At 32.6% G+C, this 25,746-nt stretch overlaps 2 protein-coding genes across 3 annotated transcripts; both read right to left on the bottom strand.

Annotated features, from left to right (window-relative positions):
* Positions 1–245: 245 nt before the first annotated feature.
* Positions 246–20,441, bottom strand: LOC127792159 ((-)-germacrene D synthase-like). Of its 2 annotated transcripts, XM_052322554.1 has the most exons (7): positions 20,291–20,441; positions 19,815–20,088; positions 19,353–19,725; positions 19,027–19,245; positions 18,790–18,928; positions 18,464–18,712; positions 17,504–18,016 (listed from the first exon to the last, which is right to left on the bottom strand). In XM_052322554.1, the coding sequence occupies exons 1-7, from the start codon at positions 20,399–20,401 to the stop codon at positions 17,723–17,725; spliced, it is 1,659 nt and encodes a 552-aa protein (XP_052178514.1). In that variant the 5' UTR covers positions 20,402–20,441; the 3' UTR covers positions 17,504–17,722. The 2 variants fall into 2 exon arrangements, with proteins under 2 accessions (XP_052178516.1, XP_052178514.1); XM_052322556.1 differs by lacking the exons at positions 17,504–18,016; positions 18,464–18,712 and adding an exon at positions 246–606.
* On the bottom strand, positions 993–2,241 carry LOC127792162 ((-)-germacrene D synthase-like). Its single transcript, XM_052322558.1, has 3 exons — positions 2,052–2,241; positions 1,701–1,959; positions 993–1,615 (listed from the first exon to the last, which is right to left on the bottom strand). The coding sequence occupies exons 1-3, from the start codon at positions 2,187–2,189 to the stop codon at positions 1,215–1,217; spliced, it is 798 nt and encodes a 265-aa protein (XP_052178518.1). The 5' UTR covers positions 2,190–2,241; the 3' UTR covers positions 993–1,214.
* Positions 20,442–25,746: the final 5,305 nt, after the last annotated feature.

Below are 25,746 nucleotides of genomic sequence, written 5' to 3'. Positions count from 1 at the left end.
TTAATGTCTTTCCATGCTTCTCCAACTTGCTTCTTGAGCTCTACCATTGCCTCTTTCTCTGATACTCCATATTGTTCCATGTAGCATTCCACAGCAGAGGCTGCATGCCCTCTCTCTTGCTCAAACTATATCGAATTAACATAACAACTCATTATATCTAATGCATGCATGTATACATATATATACTTATTATATTCATATTGTTCTATGTAGCATTCCATAGTCGAGGCTACATGTCTTCTCTCTTGCTTAGTCTATATAGAATTAACATAATCAGTCATCACATAAATGACTCCATCAAGTCACAAACAACAAAAATTTTACCAAAAAACTTAATGTAATGTCTCAATTGTCTACCTTGTGGCCAACAATGTCATTCGTGAGTCGACCTACAACAGAAGAAGCCTTAACAATTAAAGGGAAACTTGACACCCAATCAAAGGCCTCTAGGGTGCCCAAATCACCCATCCCAACAAATGAAATGGTCGAAAGCATCTCATAAGCACTGGTTATGAGAGCCACTTGCATGTACTCTTCCATGGATGGAGTGTAGCCTTGGTGGAACCATTTGGCCTCCTCAAAGTAGGCCCTCACCAACTTCTTCATCTGAGAAATTCAACGTCGACATTAATTAATGGCCTTTTGATGAGATAAACTAAGAAAGAACCAATGAAACTTACTGCTGATTTTGCATAGTCAACGACGTAAGACCTCCCTTGTTTGGCCATCTCCTTCTCAATCATGTCGTAAATATCAAGTAATGCTTCGTAACACAGCCTCATGTACTCTGGAAGTTGACATGTAGCGCCGACATGCCACCTAAAAATGAGGCAATTGGGCCTCATTAGGGGATCCATTTCAATTCATGTATGGATGACGAGTTTAATGAATTATTCCAAGGAAAACAAAATCAAACATTTCAATTGCATCAGTGAAGAGGGCAAGTTCTTCCAAAGTGCCATAGGTGTCATATGTGTCGTCTATAATGGAGGTCATAGCAATCACTTTGGTTAGTATCCTTCTACCGAGTTCATACTGAGGTTCGAAATAAACTCCCATTATCCAAAAGTAGCACTCCACCACTCTATCTCTTGCAAACGGGAGCTGTTTTGGCACATCTAAATCGTTCCACCACCTAAAAAATATATATCATTTACATGCAAATCATTTCCAACTCAAACTGCATAAGAAAATTCTATTATTTTGACTTAGGCTTAGTATATTGTTGGAAAACAGAAGAACCTTGTGATCTCACTGAGCTCCCTTTGGTGTAACTTCTGCAATAGGTTGAAATCTAACTTGGCAAAGTCCAGGAGGAGTGTATCATCGTGGCCTTTTGGCTCAAACAAAGAGATATAGGTCCTTGCCTCTACCCTCGTCAGGCCCGTCCGGATGGGCTGGTTTAGAGCATGTATCGCCTTGCCGGCAAGAACATCGCCTAGGTCCGGCAGGGCAGACTCCAACTGGGCAGTGGTGAAGGCGACCAGCTCATCCAAGACGTCTTCTCCCCGCACCCTGAGATGCGCAGCCTCGTACAAGCTTAGCAGTGCCTCCACATCTCTCGTTAAGCATTCCTTAAACTGGCCGTCTCTTCCCTTCAGTTCCTTGAACACATCTGGTTGTTTGGTCCATGGAATTGATGCATCATCATCCATACATATATACACGCTGTTAAACGAAGCAAGGGATTGGTTAATTACCAGAAGACACAGGAAATCCGTGTTGTCTGAGTAGCCGGAAAGTGAGAGCAGTGCCGTAAACACTATCGCTGGCGTCACCGAGCCGTTGATGATGCCAGGTCCTGTGCATGCGCTGCAATGCTGCCTCGATCTCGCTCTCGAAATGGTAAGCCACGCCCAGGCGTTGGATGGCATCGATCAAGTCGGCAGAAGCAGCGTTCGACAATGTCTTCCTGAGCTCATCTCTCAGCTGCTCGTGTTGCTGCTGTGCCTTCGCGTCCTGCCAAATCGACAACACCACCAACCCAAATTAGCCAATTAATTCATTTTCATCATCACAAAAATGCAACTCTCTCTACATTATCTTGATACCAGAACTTGGGAAGAAGCATATGCGAGGAAATGATCTCCCCAGACAGTAGAATGGAAATTGGCCGAGCGGCGGGTGATCTCCGGTGCCACACAATTCTGTGCAACCGGAACGGCAGAAAGATTAACAGATAATTCCATTTTTTTCTTTTATTTTGAACATGAGAGGCATGAGCTTGTAGTGGGATTGACATTTATAGCAAGAATGTCCCCTCAGATGATTCCCATACATGGCGCTGTTAATTAATTTGCTATAATTAACGGTATATTAAGAATACCATCGTGACCTATTAATAATGTAATATCATTTACAATTATTGGTGAGGCCAATCAATCAATATGGTCATAGGGATAACAATTATGGGTGTATGATTTGATCTCCAACACTTCTTAAATAATGTAATATCATTTACAATTTTAAGTTCATGTAAGGTAAATTTAACATTTCAATTACAAAATCCAAAATAAATTTTAAAACTCATATTTATGCTAATTTATCTATTTTATGAATTAAATTAGTGATCTCATTACTTGCTGACATTTGTAATTGTTATTATCAAAATACAATAATTAATTTATAGCCGTAGAAGAACATTTTTCTTTAATCCTTAATTAGTTTTCAGTCTTTAATTTTTTAAGAGACTTGTAAAACAAAAGATGATTAGGAGCACAAGTGGCATATGAATGACACTTGGCTATGATAAAATGTTTTATGGATGATTGGGGTCAAGAGTGTGACTAGACATTAACTAAATATGTTGCGAAGATGCATATAATTGGACATGTGGATGTGACCAGACAAAATTGATGGCAATGTCATAGAGGATCCCTCAAAATATCTACACAAGGTGACATGATTGATATGCTATGTGAAATAATTTAGGGCTAGTTTAATTTGTAATATTTTAAAGTTATCCGATTGGTTCAAGATGAGGATAAACTAACTTTAATTTGTAATTGTATCCTTGTAGATAAAGATAACATGCATATTTTCATCTTTTGTACATATGCCTGAAGACTGTAAATAAAGATCTTTTCTCAATTGTATTAATTATATCTTCAACAAGAGTCTTTAGAGCTTCTCTTTATAGCTTTTGTGTTCTCTTACTTTTTATTTTTTCTTGTTTTACTCTCCTGTGTTGGTGATTTTAGTGGCTAGACGATTTTGAGATGGGAGTGGTCTAGGAAGAAGGTTGACATAGTGTCACTAGGAGGGTGATTGTGAGTTAAGGTTGACACTGTAGGTTTGGCAAGTTCCAAGGCCAGGGCAAGGTAGTGTAATTGGTTGGATATAAGCGTAGGTGGTTGTGTACTTCACCATAGCTCTCTATTGAAGTTGGGGAATAATGCAATTGGAGGGGCTCATTGGACATAGCACATAAAGAAATAGAGATCTTTCCAAAATTGGGGGATCCTCAAAGGATAAGGTTACATCAAGTTGGCATGTAAAGTACCAATCTACATGGGCACAACTAAAAAAGAAAGGCAGCTACTCGACAAACTTAGTGATATATGGTAGGTAGGGTATGTCAACCACTAGATTTTCATAGAATTTACTTATCAACAAACTTAAATTATCAAATGACTACAATTCAGTTGTCAAAGACTACCAAACAGATAATTTTTTATCAATTGTTGATGGTCAGAAAAAACATTAAATGGGACATCACTTGGCTTTAACTTTCCAATTCCATGAAATATAAAGATTTTTTTTTATCTATTTTGTGATGAAAATTAAATATTTCCTTCATTTGGGAATGAATCGTCTTACATCTTCATAGCAACTAAACAATCTTTTGTGAGAATCTCATTCTTATTTATAGTCCCTCCCACTCTATGATTATTAAATATTTTGATAAATTTTTTTAATTTACAATTGAGAGTATATTATGTCATGCTTTCCTTTGTGGGAATCTCATTTTGAGAAACAACTTTGTGGGAATCCCATTTTGAGGGAACGGGTCGCCCCATTTCTTCATACGCAACAATCGGATAATTTTTTGTAGGAATCTCATTTTCATCTATATTCTCTCGCACTCTATGATTATTAAATATTTTAAAAAAAATTAATTTACAATTTTTATGGTAATATTTTTTTGTAATCATAATTATTTTAGTGAATTTTTCTTTTTTATTGATAAAATAAAAATAATTGGATAATCAAATTTGTTTACATGGCTATAATGGAACAACTTTTGTGGCTACAAAAAGATAGCCCACCACATCTGCTCGGGCTCCTTTTTTTCACCTTTAAAATTTAGGAAACATCTAAAGGATGGGTTAGTTTTAAATTTTAAATATTATTTTTAAGATAAGTGTTTCAGAATTAGAGTTAAAAATATATATATTTTAAAAATAATATTATGTCTTTAAATTATTTAATATTAAAAATATAACCCATGTTATACATGCGTAAGTAAATAAATAAAAAATTCTGTGTGATGGAAATTAATAATTATAGTTTAATTTTTATTTTTTTAGAAAAAAATTAAAGATAGATAAAATTTAGTATAGCAATGAAATTATATTTATTATGAGTTTAGAGGTTATAAGTTAAAATTTTAATAATAAAATTAATTTTGATTTTTTAAAATAAAATATATAAAGAATATTTTAAAAATTCACTCTATTGATAAGATTTCTTTAACAACAAAGTATTTTATTTATTTCTATAATAACAAGGGGATGTCTGTGCAGAAAAATCAAAAAAAAATTAAGTGTAAGATAATTCAGTAGTATTTGATTTTTCCAAATTTGGATGGGAATCCCCAAAGGGGGGCAAGATTGGACGCATAGTTTGTCAGGTGGGCCCCGCATTTGGTTTGATGGAAGGCCAATCAGTGGTGGGGAATTCGCGTCAATAATTCTGAAGAATTAATTGAGCCTGGCCCATGCAATCGGGATTTGGGTGGATCAATTAATAATTCTGAAGCAGGTTATCAAAGGGCCCAGCACACACTTGATCTTTCTAATGGGGATTGGGCTCTTTGTGATTACAGACCTGACCTCAGTCTGGTTTTGCTCTTTGTGTGTTTAGTTATTTATCATTATTAATTTTGAACTTTTGCCATTCTTTTTTTTGTTAATATAATTCTTATTTATTGAAAAAAGAGACAATAACTATATAAATTTATTTTTTTAGAAAATTTTTTAATGAAACGAGCTTTAATATAGTGGTAAATTTGTTTTAAAAGTCAATTACTGCGTAGAGATGTTCATAAGTTTAAATTTTATTAATATAATTAATTTTTATTTTTTTAAGCAAGCTACATAAATGGTATATTTTAGAAAAATGCTTTACTGACAATATTTCATAACACCAAGACCTATTTTTTGCTTTTATAATAGTATAAATAACAGATTAGTTATATCTATGTCTTATTTACTTGTGTATCTAATTATACTTTTAGCGACAATTATTGTTAAAGACACATAATAAAATATTTAAAGACATTTAATAATTTTTACCTCCAATAATTATTTTGACTCTAATTGTCTGAATTTAAGAGATAAATTTATTATAATTTAAAAAATAAAATTTTAAAAGAAATTAAAAAGAGAGCTAGAAGTGTTGTTTTTTCCCTCCATTATTATTGTTGGCCTCTAGTAAGTGGTGGGATCATGAAGTCAAAGCAAGCCAAAATGGATAAAAAGTCACGTTCAATTAGTTTTGGTTTAAATTGGCTTCTCCACGTATGTTTGTGTTGTGTGGATGGAGATGACTATCATTGTCATGTAGACTATTCACAATTAACATATTGTGAGTATTTAGGGTCGAGAGTTAATCGAATATTAAGGGTTGTTTTTATAATTGTGATTATTTAGGGTTGAGAGTTAATTGCACATTAAGGGTTGTTTTCATATTCTTGCATGCTCTTGATACACAATAATTGTGAAGGGAGGTATGTCATTTTTTAGATGTGAAATTTATATTGTTTATACTTGTTGCTTGAGAAGGATGGTTGGCCTCTCCCTTTGATTACTATTTGGCTATATGACAAATAGTATTAGAGCTAGATTAGTGGGAACACAATAGGTGTGCATTGGATGGTTGGAGTGTCGAGTGAGGGCATGCATCTTTAAAGCTTCTATAAGAAAAGGCAAATAGGCTAAAGGCATTGGCAGATCCAAATGGGGGTTGGCCAACCTCAACTCAATGCCCACATGTTCTCTAGATCTACCCTTTTTAGCCCTTTGCCCTTTGCCTACCTCACGTAACCCACTGTCCACCTATTTCTTGAATATGCCCCTACCTAAAGATGTTTCACGCCATGCACTCCTAAGTGGAATGCATGGGTAGAGGACACTCAATGTTGATTTCATTGCTTAGCTAGAGGCGTAGGAGCACACCGGGTTGGGTGGGGAAGAATGGCATAGATCGTGAGTGCCCCAGTATTGATGGTTGGCCATGCATTGAGGGTTGTCACCATAATCCTATGGGATGCTAATATATATCAATTGGTGGATTAAGATATGCTACCTTTCAAATGCAAAATTTATATTTATGCTTGTCGCCAAGGAAAATGGTTGGCCCTTCTTTCAAGTCCTCAACTATGGAGACACTCCACAAGAGAATTTGCTTGTGAGAGACATATGGATAGGCTAAGTTTTTGACTAAGGGAAAACACTTACCCTAACTGGTTATTTAACATATATAATATCGAGTATTCAAATTATTTCTAACTTGCTTGCATGTTATTAAAATATTTTGAGATAACTATAGAAATTCATTTAAAATTTAGTATAATATTTTCTTTTTATTAGATTTATTGTTAAACTATCCTTACTTAGATCGGCTTTTTTTTTATTATTATTATTTCACAAAGACTTGTAAGGTTTAAGATCTTAATTTTGTTAGTGTGAAACTATCCCAATATTTCTAAAATGACATTTGTCACACCTTGTATCATAATATACTTTTAAGATATTTAATGAAAAACAAAATTCATATTTTGTGGTTAATCATGAATTTTAGGAGGCTTAATTAATTAATTAAATTGAGTGTTCATCAATTAATAATGAATTTTGAAATTGATTAAACCAAATGAATGAATGATAATTCAAATCAATAAAGAGGTTGACAAATTAACCTATAATGGCTGTGGAAGATTTGAGGAATGTGATGTGAAGGGAGGTAGCATAGGTCGATTTATGTGTTTGAGGATTAAACTAGCTATATCAAAACCACTTTGAAAAAGACTAAAACTTTCGTTGTTTGGGATTAATCTGATCCGAGTTATGCTCTCATATGAGCATCTTCCCAAATTTTTCTATTGTTGCTGGATTATTGGGCCATGAGGAAAGAAAGTGTGCTCACAATTGTATTAGACAAGAAAAAAATCTCACAAATCTCATGTCGATGGATGGATGAGAATGGAAGCAAAGATGAGATCAAGAATGATACATGATTAGGATGGTCGACAATGAAACTCAAAGTTTTAGTCTTTTGTCCATGTGACACTAGTTTCACATGTATAGGTGAGTGGATCTGTTACCAAATTGGACTCACAACAAACTATAATCAAACCAATCAATTACATACAAACACAAAATTTTATGTAAAAAATTTAAATTGGCAAAAATCATGGGTAGAAAAAATAAAATATCACTAAGTAAATAATTGATAGTATAAAAATGATATTGACATACTCAAAATATCATTAAGCAAATATTACTACAACAAAAGTGATATAACTACAACTAATTCTAGAGCATTTGACACCTATTATGAGACCTTCAACCAGATCTCTTAATCAAGCCGAAGAACCCTAGCAGGTGGCCCCGAGGGAAAAAGGAAACCAAAGGGAAATGATAGACCTACTATGCATGCACACCTGAATTCACATATACCTAATAATAAATATAACAACGAAAGCAAAAACCACAACCTAGGCATGCATTTCAAAACACAACTGACCCACAGGGTTATAGGGTTTACATATATACAAACCAACCAAAAACTCAAAAGATACAACAACCTTGTCATACAACTCTGTCCCATGGTAAGGTTAACATGGACTACCTTGTACACGAGCTACTTAGGTAGGTTCAACACCACTAGACTCACCCCCATCTCTGTCATTTCCCTTATTTGGAATGAAGAGAAGCAAAAGTGAGTCACAAGACTCAGTAAACATATATGAAGGAAAGGCTGTCAGGAATAAGGAAGTTAAAGAATAACCCGCACCTAAGTGCAAAACTCATACAAAGATGGCAACCAATCATATATGGAATAATAGGTACCAACTGCATAACAAAGATATGCACGTATCGGATCTTGGGGTCCAAATAAAAATGCACTAACACTTAAGTCCATATCACAAACCTGCTACTGCCTTGAAGTAAGTTATACCTGTAACTCAAGCTGAAGCTCGCTCGGGTGGGAGCGACCAACACCCATAACTCGAGTCGAAACTCGCTCGGCACGTTAGAACGTCCGTAACATAAACTCGATTTTGATTAACTAACACCGTACAACTGTAATACTAGAACCAGTGCCAAGAACCATGCAAATGCATAACAAATAAGGGTGGTGGCGTAGTAGGCCATAATGCGATACAAAGCCCCTATAAGCCATGTATCATGTCAAGCCTCGCCCATATAGGAAATAACATGCCGAATGAAATGCTCGTGTCAACCTAAGTATTAAATCAACCTAGCATGCCCATGTCCAAGCACACAAGTCATATGTAACCCCCAAATGTATAATCTCGAACCCTTGCATGCATTTGGGATGACAAAATATAGAAAATCACATAAAGCACATTCAATGTACTCTCGGCCACAATAGCACCCTTGCACTGTCCCAGCTGGAACTTACCCAAATCATGACCTAGCTTTATTCCCAACAACAAATACGAAGGGTAATCGAGCCTTTCCAAGCATACAAGGAGACCCACGAGCTGGAAAAAGTTCAACCTCTTCACCTTACTGACGGTAATTAGACCCAACGACTTTGAGAGGAAACAAGGGCAACAAGAGCTCGCATATGGAGGAAGAGAAGGGAAGAGAACTTACATCAGGAGGAAAAAAAGGGAAAGAACTTGCCTGAAATCGAACTTCCAAACGCTTGGCTCCAACTGTTTCTTCTTCTTCTTCTTCTTCTTCTTCTTCACTGTGTCGTCTCTCGGCCACTCATTGTAATTAATTTACTTCCCCTGACTCTACCTATATTTATATATATATGGAGCAAAAGAAAGTGGAGGAACATATGTGGCGAGATGGGAAGAAAAATTCTCCAATATGTCACCTGAAAAGCTAAGGTCTGGGTCGAGAAAATGGCCTGGGAGTTGATGATAGTGGAAGACATCCGAATATTGGGAGCAGATATCTGGATATAGCCACTTTATTATTGTGAGAGCCATCTAGATATGACAAAGGACATTCGGATGCAAGGGACAAAGTTGCAAGTTTATGTGAGTAGTATCCAGATATAGAGAAAAGACATCTGAATATAGTGGCTTGATTATTGTGAGAGCCATCTGAATATGCCAAAGGGCCTTTGGATGCAAGAAACAAAGTTGGGCCAAGCTTATGTGAGTGATATCAGGATATTACAGTGGATATCCAAATATGAGAGGCATTAATGAAAAATGGAGATTTTGACAAATTCGACATCTCTTCGTATTCTGGGCATAACTTTTTCGTCCAAACTCCGATCAAGGTGATTCAAGAAGCTATGGAATGAAAAGAGAAAGATATACAACTTTCATGTTTTGAGTTTTGAGCTATTCGGGTTGCATCATAATGAAAATCGAGTTGCAAGGGAAAACTAAAATCCTGAAACGTGGGGCATCCGAATGCTAAGCACCCTATCCGAATGTGAGAGACATTAATCAAGTGGGACATCCGGATGTTAAGCTTCCCATCTGAATGTGTGACTCAACAAGCCATAGGGGTATCTGAATACCTCATGTGTTATCCAAATAAGGCCCAAAACTCACACATGTGAATGCCTAGGCCCTTATTCAAATACCCTAGCCTATATTTGGATATCTAAGCTACCATTCTCACATATATTCAGACACAAAACCAAAAATCTAGTTTAATCACTTAGCTTACACACTTAATCATTATCCAACACAACCATTCTCTAACTATTAATCATAACAAGATATTAACACTGAGGCATGCAAAACCATACTCGAATCTTAACAACAGGTCATTACACCTATTTATAGACCTAAATCATCTATAGATATACACATGACAGGTTTTAATGCTTGGCCAATAAGTTAGGAGTGTCAAAATAAATAAATAGGATAGGTCACTATTGAGTCACAATTTGTTAACGTTCAACTCTAACTTGATTTATTAGTTTATTGAGTAAAAAAAGTCACGATTTGTTAAGGTTCAACCCTAATTTGATTTGTTAGCTTATTGGGTCAAAAATTCTTAACTCGAATCTAGACATGCGAACTAATAAACATATATTTGTTAAGGTTAACATGAACATGTCAGCTTGACCTATTAACCAGTTTAAGTACTTATTTTAATTAAAATATTAAAGCTAAAAATAAAATAAAGTAACCTACAAATTATTAATTAATTGATTAGTTTTATTATGATTTTTGTGAACAATCCAAAATATTCAAAACATAAACCAAGAATAGTATATCCATCATCCATATGATACAACTTGAAAAAAAATCAAAATCTTGCCTTGTTATTGGATTCGTTTCGAAGTTTTTCGGGTTGACATGCTATCAACTCGAACATAATAAACTCTTATCAGGTTAACCCAATAACAAACCAAACCTATTAAAAGTCTACCCAAACTCATTAATTAATTTCATATTGAATTAAAATTGGATCATCCGTTCAGGTGATTTATTGACACCTCTACTATAAACCCAACAAAAGATGGTCAATATATAGTGCGGGGTGTCTCCTACAGTAATCCCTCTAACGCTTAAGTTAGTCTTAACCAAAAAACAAAGAAATATTCAACTAGTTTGTATAAGAGTTTTTGCGTACCTCGATTGAAGAGATCACTTCCTATTTATAGAGGTTGAATGCCGATAGATGGAAGGATATTCATATCTTTTGGGATCTTTTGTTCCTGATTTTCAACTAAAGACTTTGGAGGTGAGCTAACGCATTCTTAGCAACCTATAATCCAAAGGGTCTTTTGGAAATTGTATCTCTAGAACTCAAGAATGGTTCCTAGGAAGGTCTCTTGAGGCTTCTTGGGAGAAGCTCCTAGAATGAGGGTCTTCTGATGATTGCTCTATCTCGAAGGTTTCTTAGACCTCCCTTTTTTAACATTTTTCTTGGACCTATCTTGAACTTGGGCCCATGGTGTTGTGCACATTAGTAATGAATGACTACATGTTTTATAAAAATTATTGTTTTAATATTTCTTGTGTTGATGTGAAAATAATGCTTTTACAAAATTTTTATTATAAAATTTGGAAAACAATTCTAGGGTGTACACTACAAGAAATTCGGGATTTAGCGACGGATTTTTAGCGACGGACATTTCCTTCGCTATTTTGCGATGGAACAACGACGAAATTGCGACGGAATAAGAATTTTTTTTTTTTTTGTAAAATTAGCAACAGATTTTAGCGACGGAAAATAATTCCGTCACAAAAAAAATAAAAAAATAATTTTTTATCGACGGAAACAATAATCCATCGCTATAATTAGCGACGGAAAATTATTTTCGTAACTAAATTTTAATAATAATAAAAAAAGTAAAAATATAAATTTTTATTTTAGCGACGGAAACAAATTCCGTCGCAAAAAAATAAAAAAATAAATTTTTAGCAACGGAAACAGTAATCCATCGCTATAATTAGCGACGGAGAATTATTTCCGTTGCTAAATTTTAATAATAATGAAAAAATTAAAAAATAAAAATTTTAATTTTAGCGACGGAAAAAAAATTCCCTCGCAAAAAAATAAAAAAATAATTTTTTAGCGACGGAAACAGTAATCCATCGCTATAATTAGCGACGGAAAATTATTTCCGTAGCTAAATTTTAATAATAATAAAAAAAGTAAAAATAAAAATTTTAATTTTAGCGACGAAAACAAATTCCGTCGCAAAAAAATAAAAAAATATTTTTTTAGCGACGGAAACAGTAATCCATCGCTATAATTAGCGACGGAGAATTATTTCCATCGCTAAATTTTAATAATAATAAAAAAAATTAAAAAATAAAAATTTTAATTTTAGCGACAGAAAAAAATTCCCTCGCAAAAAAACAGTAATCCATCGCTATAACTAGCGACGGAGAATTATTTCCGTCGCTAAATTTTAATAATAATAAAAAAATTAAAAAATAAAAATTTTAATTTTAGCGACGGAAAAAAATTCCCTCGCAAAAAAATAAAAAAAATAAAAAAATAATTTTTTAGCGACGGAAACAGTAATCCATCGCTATGATTAGCGACGAAAAATTATTTCCGTCGCTAAATTTTAATAATAATAAAAAAATAAAAATTAAATTTTTAATTTTAGTGACGGAATGAATATTAAATATTTAAATTTTATAAAAAATTAAATATACATTTAACCATGAGATGAATATTAAAAAATTAATTTATAAAATTTAAATAAATATATTAATATTAAAAATCATAATATTGCTAAATTCTAACTATATCAATTAATATATTTTATGTGCATAAAATAAAAAAATATTAAATGTATAATAATTAATTATTTGTAATATTTATTAAATGTGTACAAAATGTAAAAAACACTATATTTGAAAAATAAATAAAAAGTTTAAAAATCATAATATTAATGAAATTTTCTTTATTTTAAATTTTAGAAAACAAACATTATTTTAAATTAATTTTTTTTATAAAAAAATAAATAATATATATTCTTATGAAAAAATATCATTTTATTAAATTAAAAAAAATAAAGTTTAATCAACTACACAAATGTAGATAAGTTAAAATTCACCAATAATGAGCAATTTTCATTTGAACAACATATGTTGAACTATGTTCAACTATATGTAAAATCAATTTTTTTTTTTTTTTGGCATTATGATATTTAATTTTTTTTTAAATTTACATTAACTCTATGAAAAATGTATTATAAATTTATATTAAACCCCATCTCAAATTATCTATGCTAAATAAAAATGGTTTGAGATACATCATAAAAAAAAAAAAAAAAGGAAGACAACTACCTTAAGTATTAATCAATAATCACAATTTCACAACACAACAACAATCAACAAATTAAAGCCAACAAAAATATCACAACAATACGAAAACCGAAAAAATAACATACTTTACGGACCCAAAAAAAAAATTAAAGTAAAAAGAAATTAAAACTACCGAATAGATGCAGTCTGTCGAAGCGACGAAGCCTGAAGAAGATTGAAGTTGAAGCAAGAAGTGAAGAAGAAGAACATGCAATAAATGAGCAGACAACCAGTGATGCAAATTACTGTGAGAGAGAGAAAGAGAGAGAAAAGGGAGTTTAATTGAGAAGGGAAATGGGATTTAGTGGGAGAGAAAAGGAAGTTTAGTGGGTTTAGAAACGTGGGAAAAGAATGAGAAAGATAAATTTTATATTTACTTGTTTAGTAAAATAATACGTCGCAAAATTATAATTTTTTAAGACTATGGGGCCTCTCAAATTTGGAGGCCCAAGGCAGCCGCCTAGTTGGCTTCACTGTGGAGCTGGCTCTGTCTCTTTCTCTTTATAAATTGGAAAATTTTTCGCTAAGCTAAAAAGTTTAAAAATCATAATATATGGACGACATTGTGTCTTATACTTAATAATAATATCATATGTTACTATCTAATATAAGTGTTATGTATAAACATTAATGTTGACCAAGAAAAAAATAAATATATCTGTTTATTTGTGCTCTCTAATTTTGTCTCTGAGTTATAGATGAAATTCAACAATCTGAAATTTACTATGTTGATCAAATGGGTTTTGCTATTAGTATTGTTCTACTCTATAATTGAGAATCTTAAGTTCGGTGGATGTTTTGAATTTTTTTTTTATATTTTTTTATAAAACTCAAAATTTACCCTAAAAATTTATAGATGTTATGTAGATTTCGTTTAATATAATTTTTATTTATAGAAAAATTAATTTTTTTAATATAACAAACTATTAATAAATAATACAATATATCAAATTAATTTTTAAATAAATATTAATTTTAAATACAATAATTTAAATTATTTTATTATCACATTTTAAATAATTACAATAAAATTTTATTTAAATTACATTATTTTTATCAATTAAATAATTATTAATATTATTTTTATAAGTTATATTATTTTGTATATAATTAAAATATTAAAAAATAAAATAAATTCAAGAGCGCGGGAATCTTCCCGCGCTCTTTCCTGCCAAATCCCCCCCCAAAAATCCCTAATCCCCTCCCTTCCCCCCCAAAAATCCCTAACTCCCCCCCCAAATCTCTAACCCTCTTTAGCTCTCTCACCCTCACCTCTCGCCCTCGCTCTCTCATCTCACTTCTGCCTCGCCCTCCCCCACTTTCGTCTCTCGCTCTCGCTCTCTGCTTCGTTCTCGCTCGCTGCCTCACTCTCTCTAACTGCCTCGCCATCGTCCTCGCTCTCGCTGTCTCGCCTTCGTCTCTCGCTCGCGACTCGCCATCGCCTCTCAGTTGCTCGCCCTCACTATCTCGCTCTCGCTCGCTCCTCACCCTCGCTCTCGCTGTCTCGCCCTCGTCTCTCGCTCGCTGCTCGCCCTCGCCTCTCAGTTGCTCGCCCTCGCTATCTTGCTCTCACTCGCTGTCTCGCCCTCTTCTCTCGCTCGCGACTCGCCATCGCCTCTCAGTTGCTCGCTCTCGCTGTCTCGTTCTCGCTTGCTCCTCGCCCTCGTCTCTTGCTCGCTGCTCGCCCTCGCTGCTTGCCCTCGCTGCCTCGCTCTCACTCGCTCCTCGCCCTCGCCTCTCAGTTGCTCGCCCTCGTTGTCTCGCCCTCGCCCTCGTCTCTCGCTCGCGACAGCTCGCCCTCTTCTCTCGCTTGCTCGCTCGGTCGCGGCTCACCCTCTCTCGCGGGTTTAATTATTTTTTTTAATTTTTTAGATATTTATTTTACATTTTATGTTAAATTTTGTAAATTTGTGATGTTTTCAGCATTAGTTTTTTTTGGTTTAATTTTTTTATTTTTCTTTCTTTTTTTTTTTTGCTGCTTATATTAAATTTTGTAGATTTGTAATATTTGCTGTTGTGTTTATTCAGTGAATTATTAAAAATATTCTTTGATTTCTTTTATATATATTTTTTATGTTATTTTATTAAAAATTTATATATGGTGTTGTTTTCTGTTCATATATTTTTTATGTTTTTTTTGGTGTGTTATTTTATTTGTTAATTAGAAATGTTTCTTAGGATTGTATTTTATTATATTTTTGGTTATATTTAAAATTTAAATATTTAAGTATTAATTTTTAATATTAATTAATTATCTTATTTTTTAATAATTTTATGTTTGTTAGGATTGTAGTTTTTTTTTCTAACGTGGTGAAAATATTTTTTTAATTTCTAATTATTATTATTTTTTTAGTTATTTTATTTTTAATTTTTTTTTATTTTTTAAGATATGTTAGCGACGGAATGATACCGTCGCTAACTATTTTTTAATTTTATTTTTTTATTTTATATTACAAAATAAAAAAAAATTAAAAATAGTGACGGAATATTCCGTCACTAAAATAAATTTTTATTTTTTTAATAATTTTTTTTAAGAAAATAGCGACGGAAATTTTCGTCGCAAATTTAAAAAAAATTATATTTAGCAACGAAAATTTTTCGTCGCTGATCCGTCGCTAAATTGGCGACAGATCCGTCGCAAAACTTTTTTTGCGACGATGATTTCAGCGACGGAAAAAATCCGTCGCTAAATTTATTTAGCAACGGCTTTTTGGATTTAGCGACGGAATATTTCCGTCGCTAAATCCTAAATTTCTTGTAGTGACATATACAATTGATACTAGCCTAATTCAGAGAAATCCATTATTATTAAGTTATCTTTCAAAAACAATTCGTATTTTTAATGGTTGTTGTTATCCCTTCTCTCTAATAGGTGTCGGTTGGGAGGTTTACTACTAGGGAGGATTCTTTTTTTAAGAGAAATTGGTGGGAATAAATTATATACTTCTATCTTGAATAAAAGTGGGGTTAATTTTTTCTTTGTAATCTCCAGTGCTCAAATTAGCATAATAAAATAATAGTAAATATATGTAAACATTGAATATGTAAATTTCGAATTTATTCTAATATTATATTAAAATGATAATTATCATCTCATTTAAAAGCTTAAATTATTAATTGTTGAATTTGTTTTTATAGCTCAGTCATCTCGATTTATTGAAGATTTATTTGGTGAGTATTTCTTGAAGATTTGACCTTGCTTCTTGTCACCTTTGGAAACTATCTTCAATGGCTGAACTTTGAAGGATATATAAATGCCTTGAGGTTTGATTTCCTTGCTTGACAACATTCTTTTTATACCTTTGAGTAGTTAGTAATCTTTATTTTTCTACCTTCAAGCCTAGACGAATGGCATCCTTTAATGTTTAGTAACACAGGGGTTGCATGATGTCATTGTGTAGTCCACCAATATAATGAGTTATATAGCATGTTCCTCTGCTTCATTGATGTTAGACTTTAAGAATAATTGTTCAAATTTCTTTGTGTAGATTTCTGTATACATAGTGCTTTGGAAGGAACTTGTGTTGGAGCTCTTGTTCCATCTTATCCCAAGATAATTTCTGTAGATTTCTGTATAATTTCTGTCTACCTTCTCATTCCCCGTCTCTTAAGATTTTTAACTTAATAGAGATAAGTTTAACACACTTATCATTTGAAATACCTTTGAGATAAGAAATTCACTCCACAATATGGAGTTAATCGATGAAGAAATCTGGTTGCAATCGCCCTTCAAAGTATGGAATTTCAACTTTTATACCTAAGTCATTAGACCTTTGGTTGACACATTGACAACATCGATGTGAAATTTACTCCTTAGAAGACGTAAAGTTATTGTGGAAATGATTATAGATTTCTACTTCATTGTTGGAGCTATATATTGTCATAAGGATTTTCATTCTAATTCTTGGGCCTTCATAAACTTCAAGTCTTTATTATAATTAATTCTTTGAATTTGTTTATATAGCTCAATCATCTCGATTTCTTGAAGATTTCTTTGGTGAGTATTTTGACGTCTTGGAGGCATTGTAGTATACAATAACTCAAGTCACCTACAAGAGAATAGAGAATAGGATAAGATGTGATAATTGGAGTATATGATGTTGGTGTGACATTAACTAGATATTGTGAAAAAATTATTGAATGGGGAAATTAATAAATTATTTAGATTTTGTAAATGTATTAATACATCAATACATGATTGTCATAACTAAGTGTCCCGACATCAATCAAAAAACACAACCTTGAGAAACTAACTCAAAAAATATTAGCCAATAATTTCAACATTTCATTTGAATTTTAAATATATTTTTAATATCAAAAGATATTTGATATTAAAAATAATTATTGTTGACATTTTTGCTTTTGGAATATAAAAGTTACAAAGGGACATATATTATGGAAATTAATAAAGACTTTAGTACACCATAAAGACTATTTGCTTAAATAATAAGGAAACCGATTTTAACCTTTATTGGAGAAGAAATATAGTATGAACTTGCGGTTCTAGGTTGGCACGACTTCAATAAGTGTGGAGGTGACAAAATCTTTAAACTTGGTCCCAGAATGAGTGTAGCCATCGTCATTCTTGTATACAACATTTATCACTTTGGCAAGGTTGGCGACTCGCACAAGTAAAGGCATTGGCATTGCAGTTGGTTGTAACATCTCTGCATTAATGTCCTTCCATGCATCTCTAACTTGCTTCTCAAATTCAATCATTGTCTCTTGCTCTGATGCTCTATACTGTTCCATGTAGCATTCCACAGCAGAGGCTACGTGCCCTCTCTCCTGCTCAAACTACAATCAACACAATAAATTACTTTGTATTGGTTCAAAAAAGTAGCTTGCATATGAAAAACTTTCTCAATAGGCTATTAATGTGAGAATCCATCGTATCAAAGTTTTCTCCATTTAAGGTTAAGTTCTTTTCTAGATATATAAATGTCACTTCACCATGCATGATTCAAGTAATGCTTATTAAACTCATACTACTGTGGTTTTATAGCTAGGCTTTGATTCTAGCTATAGAGAAGTATTCGAGTTCACCTTTTGGTTCATATGGTCAAATTAATATACATTCAAATCATTTCAGTAGGCTATCAATATAAGATGGCATTGTGACTGAAAACATCACCACAAAGGGGAAAGCTTTTTGAAATGGTAGGAAATCACAGCTAAAATTGTCAAAAAAAAAAAAATTGGTAAAAATTTTTTCTAAAAGTTTTTGATGTTTAAGTCATCTACCTTATGACCAGCCATGTCATCCATGAGTCGACATATCACAGAGGAAGCCCTAACAATTAAAGGGCGACTTGACACCCAATCAAAGGCCTCTTGGGTGGCGAAATCACCCATCCCAACAAATGAATTGGTCGAAAGCATCTCATAAGCACCAGTTACGAGCGCCACTTGCATGTACTCTTCCATGGATGGAGTGTAGCCTTGGTGGAACCATTTGGCCTCCTCAAAGTAGGCCTTCACTAACTTCTTCATCTGAGAAATTCAACCTTGACATTAATTAATGGCTTTTTGATGAGATAAACTAATAAGAAAGAACCAATGAAGCTTACTGCTAATTTTGCATAGTCGACGGCATAAGACCTCCCTTGTTTGGCCATCTCCTCCTCAATCATGTTGTAAATATCAAGCAATGCTTCGTAACACAGCCTCATGTACTCTGGAAGTTGACGTATAGCATCCACATGCCACCTAAAAATCAAGCAATTGGGCATCGTTAGATTAATCCATTTCAATTCATGCATATGCGACAAGTTTAATGAACTATTCAAAAGAGAACAAAATCAAACTTTTCAACTGCATCAGTGAAGAGAGCAAGTTCTTCAAAGGTCCCATAGACATCGTATGTGTCGTCTATAATGGAGGTCATAGCAATCACTTTGGTTAGTATCCTTCTACCGAGCTCATACTGGGGTTCAAAATAAACTCCCATTATCCAAAAGTAGCACTCCACCACTCTATCTCTTGCAAATGGCAGCTTCTTTGGCACATCTAAATCTTTCCACCACCTAAAAAATATGTATCATTTACATGCAAATCATTTCCAACTCAAACTACATAAGAAAATTCTATTATTTTGACTTAGGCTTAGTATATTGTTGGATAGCAGAAGAACCTTGTGATCTCACTGAGCTCTCTTTGGTGTAGCTTCTGCAACAGGTTGAAATCTAACTTGGCAAAGTCCAGGAGGAGTGTATCATCATGGCCTTTTGGCTCAAACAAAGAGATATAGCTCCTTGCCTCTACCCTTGTCAGGCCCGTCCGGATGGGCTGGTTTAGAGCATGTATCACCTTGCCGGCGAGAGCATCGCCTAGGTCCGGTAGGGCAGACTCCAACTGGGCAGTGGTGAAGGCGACCAGCTCATCCAAGACATCTTCTCCCCGCACCCTGAGATGAGCAGCCTCGTACAAGCTTAGCAGTGCCTCCACATCTCTCGTTAAGAATTCCTTAAACTCGCCGTGTCTTCCCTTCAGTTCATTGAACACATCTGGTTGTTTGGTCCATGGAACTGATACATCATCATCCATTCCTATATACACGCTGTTAATTAAACGAAGCAACGGATTGTTTAATTACCAGAAGACACAGGAAACCCCTGTTGTCTGAGCAGCCGGAAAGTGAGAGCAGTGCCGCAAATACCATCGCCGGCGTCATCGAGTCGTCGATGATGCCAGGTCCTGTTCATGGGCTGCAATGCTGTCTCGATCTCGCTCTCGAAATGGTATGCTACGCCCAGGCGTTGGATGGCATCGATGAAGTCGGCAGAAGCAGCTGTGATCACCAACGTCGTTCTTATCCGCTCTTTCAGCTCCTCATGTCGCCGCTGCTCTGCGCTTACATCCACTCCCTCCTACAGAATGATCAACATTAAGTTCTAACACTTAAAAAGAGTTAGCTTCATCGTGCTCTCTTTGTTGTTGAGTTTTAGTGCTATATTATATATTTTTATATTAATTTTTGTATAAGAAATTGTGTAGGAATTATTATTATATATTTTTATACTGATATTTGCATAAGAAATTGTGTAACAATTAATGAGTGTGGTTTTGTACCGTAACAGACGCAGCAGAATAAACAAGGAAACGATCCCCCCAAATGGAAGAATGGTAATTGGCAGAGCGACGGGTGGCCTCAGCCTCAACCTGCGCTGTTGATAATGCCATAGATATGCCTTCTCTTTGCTTATTGTTTTTGTGGGTTGGTTGGGAAGTTGGCACGTAGAGGCAAGAGCTAGCTATTGTGGGTATTTATACTTCAAAACAAAAACTCCCGTGAAATTGATGCCCTTTAAGGTGAGCCAATAATATAAAATTAGGCAATGTGTCTTTTTCCCATGCTATGACGCAAGCTCATGAAATGAGGATGATGTGGACACAATGCGTCTAGAGATGTACAATTTTTGGGAGAACCTCTAAATTATGGTCCATAAAAAATGTGTCAACTCACATCTAACATCTTCTCCACCTATTAGTCTTACTCCTCTATCTATTAGTCTTAACAAATTAATAACTTTTTTTTATAAATTATTAATTATTTTTAAAAATTATAGACTATATAAAAAAAATTTATATTTTTAAATATAAAAGTATTTATAATTTATATGTCTAAGAGAGTGGGTCATAACCCAAAATAGATTCAAGAGGTAGAAGTCCTGGAGACCTTTCTCATAGAGTAGTCCCTAGAAGACCCTCTGGATTATGGCCTCTAGAAGCCTCCTCAAGGTCCTACAGATGCAGTTTTGAAGGAAGCCTTCGAATTATAGCCCATAAAATGTGTCAACTATCTATGAGATTTTTGCTAAGAAATTAAGAACAAATTAAAGGCAAAGATGCTCTTTCACCCATTAGTCTTAACTTCTATAAATAAGAAGTCATCCCTTCAATCGAATTACGCAAGAACTTCTATAAAAACTATACAAATACTTCTTTTCTTTTCGGTAAGCCCACGCAATTTACGGGTTTCCCAAAGACTAGAGACTCAAGACAAATGATGTCCCGTAACTATAAATTTATTGTTATATTTTGATAATAATAATAATTTTTAAAAAATAATTAATAATTTATGAAAAAATGTTGTTAATTCCTTAAAAAAATATTTATAATTTTGTGAGAGTCAAAAGTTAGTGTACAAATCATATTATTGTAAAAAATTTTAAACAAATTATTAATAATTTTCAAAAAATAATAATTTTATTTTATTCACACCAAGGCATTGGGATTTTAAACAAATTGGACTTACCTTCGCGTCTCTATTCCAATCATCCGTCCATTTGCTTAGTGTACTTGTTGCCATAAGCCTGCAACTTATCACATTCTAGGCCAAGAAGTCTTCTATCTCTCCAAATTGGACTTGGCTTCATGTCTCTATTCCAATCATGCGTCCATTTGCTTATTCTACTTGTGGCCGTAAGCCTGCAACTTATCACATTAGGGTGCATTTGATTGCTTATTGTACAGGCCGAAAACTCTCTCTCTCTCTCTCTCTCTCTCTCCTTAAATAATTTGACTAAATTAGAATGCATTTAATTGCAAACATAAAACTTATATAAAAAAAATAATTTCTAGATAATTAAATTATTTAAAAATAATTTACATAAAAATTATTAATTAAGAGTGTTTGATTAATTTAATTTTCTATAAAAAAATTATTATATTTTCCTATTTTTTGATATTCGATTATAACTATTTTTATAAAACTAATATGCCCCCCCCCCCCCCCCCCCCCCCCCCCCCAAACCCACCTCTTCTCCCCTCTCCATCTCTCTCTTTATCTCTCCCAATTTTCTTGAAACTTCACCACTGACATGCTTTTCCTCAAGCTTCACCACCGGTTGTCCTCCTCTTCCTCGCGACCGGTGATCGCAAGGACTCATTGCTCTGCTCTTAGCTCTTTGATTTTTGGAGACGTGGGTTGGTTTCAAATTTCATGAAGTTAAATTTTAAATTTAGTCAATCAAACACTTCAAAAGTTAAAATTTAGATAAAAAATAATCATTTTTTTATAAAAAATGTGACCAATCAAATACTCTTAATGTAAAAGATTAAATAAGTTTATTTATACATAAATAAATTTATGTATAAAATAAATTTAGTTGGTGGTGAAGGTAAGTCAAAAGTTAGTGTATAAATTATTAATTATTTTTAAAAATTATAGACTATATAAAAAGTGTTTATATTTTTAAATATAAAAGTATTTATAATTTTTATGTCTAAGAGAGTGAGTCATAACCCAAGATAGATTCAAGAGGTAGAAGCCCTCATTACAAAAAATCAACGTTTTAGTGATGGAAAATTCTGTCGCTAAAATATCAAAATCCGTCGCTAAAATTTTTAGGGACGGATCAGTGACAGGTACATTTCCATTGCTAAAAATGGCGTCGCTAAAATTTAGCAACAGGTATTTTTTAGTGACGGAATCAGTGACAGGAGTTGTACCCGTCGCTGATTAGCTACGGATTTAGCGACGGGGTTGAGTCGTCGCTAAATTTAAATTATTTTATTTAAATTTATTTTTATATTTTAGCGACGGGATTGAGCCCATTGCTAAATTTTAATTTTTTTATTTAATTTTTTTTATTTTTTAGCGACAGGGTTTAGCCCATCGCTAAATTTAAATTTTTTTTATTTAATTTTTATTTTATTTTTTAGAGACGGGTGTGAGCCCGTCGCTAAATTTAAATTTTTTTATTTTTTAGCTATGGGTTTGACCTCATCGTTAAATTTTAATTTTTTTATTTAATTTTTTTTATTTTTTAGCGTTAAATTTTAATTTTTTTAATTTAATTTTTTTTTTATTTTTTAACGACGGGTTGATCCTGTCTCTAAATTTTAGTTTATTTTTTTTTTTTTTTAATTTTTTACCAATGGGGTTGAGCTCGTCGCTAAATTTGAATTATTTTATTTATTTTTTTAAAATTTTTTTTATTGTTTAGCCACGAGTTGATCCCATCACTAAATTTTAATTCTTTTATTTAATTTTTAATTTTTATTTTATTTTTTAGCGAAGAAGTTGAGCCCGTTGCTAAATTTTAATTTTTTTTATTTTTTAGCAACAAAAATTTCGTTGCTAAATTTAGGAACGAGGTTTCCGTCGCTACATTTAAAAAATATATAAAAGAATTAGCGACGGAATAATTCCATCACTAGATTCTGTCGCTAAAATATATTTTTCTTATAGTGTCTGGAAACCTTTTTCATAGAGTAGTCCCTAGAAGACCCTCTAGATTATGGCCTCTAGAAGCCTCTCCAGGGTCCTAGAGATGCAGTTTTGAAGGAAGCTTGGAATTATGGCCCATAAAATATGTGTCAACTCATCTATGAGCTTTTTGCTAAGAAATTAAGAACAAATTAAAGGCAAAGATGCATTTCCATCTATTAGTCTTAACTTCTATAAATAAGGAGTCATCCTTCAATCGAAATACGCAAGAACTCCTATAAAAACTATATAAATACTTCTCTTTTTTTCGGTTGGCCCACGCGAGAAACACCCCACGCCTAATTGTCTCCTATTTATGGGTTATTCTCAAAGACTAAAGACTCAAGACAAATGATGTCCCGTAACTATAAATTTATTGTTATATTTTGATAATAACAATAATTTTAAAAAATAATTAATAATTTATGAAGAAATATTGTTAATTCCTTAAAAAAATATTTATAATTTTGTGAGAGTCAAAAGTTAGTGTACAAATCATATTATTGTAAAAGTTTATTAGGGTCTTGTCGACAATTGTAGTGAATAGAAATATTACCCTTAAATTGATTGTAATTTAGAGATTAATTATAAGCTAGAATTTTATCAAAGTAAATCTTGATATTTTTAAACAAAATATATAAAAAAATATTTAAAAAATTAATTTATTAGAAAAATTGTAATCACTAAAATGGAATTTTTGTTTATGTGATAAAATAGATATCATTAGACTAATTACTATAGTTATAATATTAATAAAATGTGTTAATTAAAGCAACCATAAAAACCGCTAATACTTGTATTGTGAAATTTAAACCATATGGCCATTACTAAATATGATCTTATATCAAATTCATCCTGATGATGTGAAATTAAGGTCATGTTTGGTTGGATAAAATAATTTTGAACCAAAAGTAAAAGAGAATGGGATTTCATTCCATCGTAAGAATAGAATGACCATTCAATTTTATTGTTATATTTGGTGCACATTTATTTTGATAAAATGAAATAGTAAACCTAATCAATTGACAAAGAGGCCTCATTATAAAAATTAAAAAATGCATAAAAATGATATTTAATTTCAAAAAACCACATAATTACACAATGTGTTAAAAAATTATTTCCCCTTTATAGGTAAAAATATTAAATAAAAGTAAAATTTATTTAATTTTCAAATAATTTAAGTGGCAACATGTGGGTGACAAACTTATATTTGTCGCAACCCCAGGGGACCAATTTCAGTGGACCCTTAAAGTTAGCTTGTACTAAGTAATCGAACAACTTTTGTGGCTATAAAAAGGTAGCCCACCTCAGATACTAAGATTCTTTTTCGACCTTTAGTGTGAGCCAATCATTAGTCGGCAATTGGGTAGCTAAAACAAAAAACAACCAAACAAAACGAGGATGATGTGGACACAAGTTATATTTTTTTATTTTTTAATTAAAATAATTTAAATATTAAAGAGTCCATGCGATAGACATTCCATGTCTCTAATTGTAAATTTATTGTCGCATTTTTGTGAACTACAATAAACTTTAAAAAATAATTGATAATTTATGAATAAATATTATTATTTCTTTAAAAAAGTATTTATAATTTCGTGAGAATTAAAAATTATTACACAAAGTAAGATTGGAATATGAAGGCTTTCCAATTTCCATCTATTTTGTGGAGAAAAACCTTTCCTTCATTTTGGGGGAACGTTCATTTCTTTGTAGTAATCAAATAATTTTTTTGTGGGAATCTCATTTTCATTTATATTCTCCCGTATTCTATAATTATTAAATATTTTGATAAAATTTTTATTATAATATTTTTGTAATTATAATCATTTTAGTGAATTTTTCCTTTTTATTTACAAAATAAAAATAATTAGATAATCAATTTTGTTTACATGGCTATAATGGAACAATTTTTGTGACCATAAAAAGGTAGCCCACCACAACTACTCAGACTTCTTTTCCACCTTTAAAATTAAGGAAACATCTAAATGATGGGCTGATTTTTAAAACAAGTGTTTCATTATTAGATAATTGGAGTTAAATATATATATTTAAATATAATATTATGTGTTTTTAAATTATTTAATATTAAAAGTGTGACCCCGTGTTATACATGCGTAAGTGAATAAATAAAAGATTTTGTGTGATGACAATTAATAGATACAGTTTAATTTTTAATTTTTTAAGAAAAATTTTAAGGACTGATGAAATTTAGTGTAGCAGTGAAATTATATTTATTATGACTTTAGAGGCTACAAGTTAAAATCTCAATAAAAAAAGTTAATTTTAATTATGACTATCATTGTCAAGTGGA

This window comes from Diospyros lotus, chromosome 15 (genome assembly GCF_014633365.1).
Source record: "Diospyros lotus cultivar Yz01 chromosome 15, ASM1463336v1, whole genome shotgun sequence".
Lineage (NCBI taxonomy): Eukaryota > Viridiplantae > Streptophyta > Magnoliopsida > Ericales > Ebenaceae > Diospyros > Diospyros lotus.
This window is presented reverse-complemented; position numbering and strand designations above follow the sequence as displayed.

Bases quoted from the DNA above. Each gene is read 5' to 3' on its own strand.
- LOC127792159 (XM_052322554.1), bottom strand. From the start codon at position 20,401: ATGGCATTATCAACAGCGCAGGTTGAGGCTGAGGCCACCCGTCGCTCT. The intron at 19,246-19,352 runs GTTCTTCTGCTA...CATATTTTTTAG, and splicing joins GAGCTCAGTGAGATCACAAG to GTGGTGGAAAGATTTAGATG. The intron at 18,929-19,026 runs GTTTGATTTTGT...CTTGATTTTTAG, and splicing joins TTCACTGATGCAGTTGAAAA to GTGGCATGTGGATGCTATAC.
- LOC127792162 (XM_052322558.1), bottom strand. From the start codon at position 2,189: ATGGAATTATCTGTTAATCTTTCTGCCGTTCCGGTTGCACAGAATTGT. The intron at 1,960-2,051 runs GTATCAAGATAA...TCGATTTGGCAG, and splicing joins ATGCTTCTTCCCAAGTTCTG to GACGCGAAGGCACAGCAGCA. The intron at 1,616-1,700 runs GTAATTAACCAA...CCAAACAACCAG, and splicing joins CGGATTTCCTGTGTCTTCTG to ATGTGTTCAAGGAACTGAAG.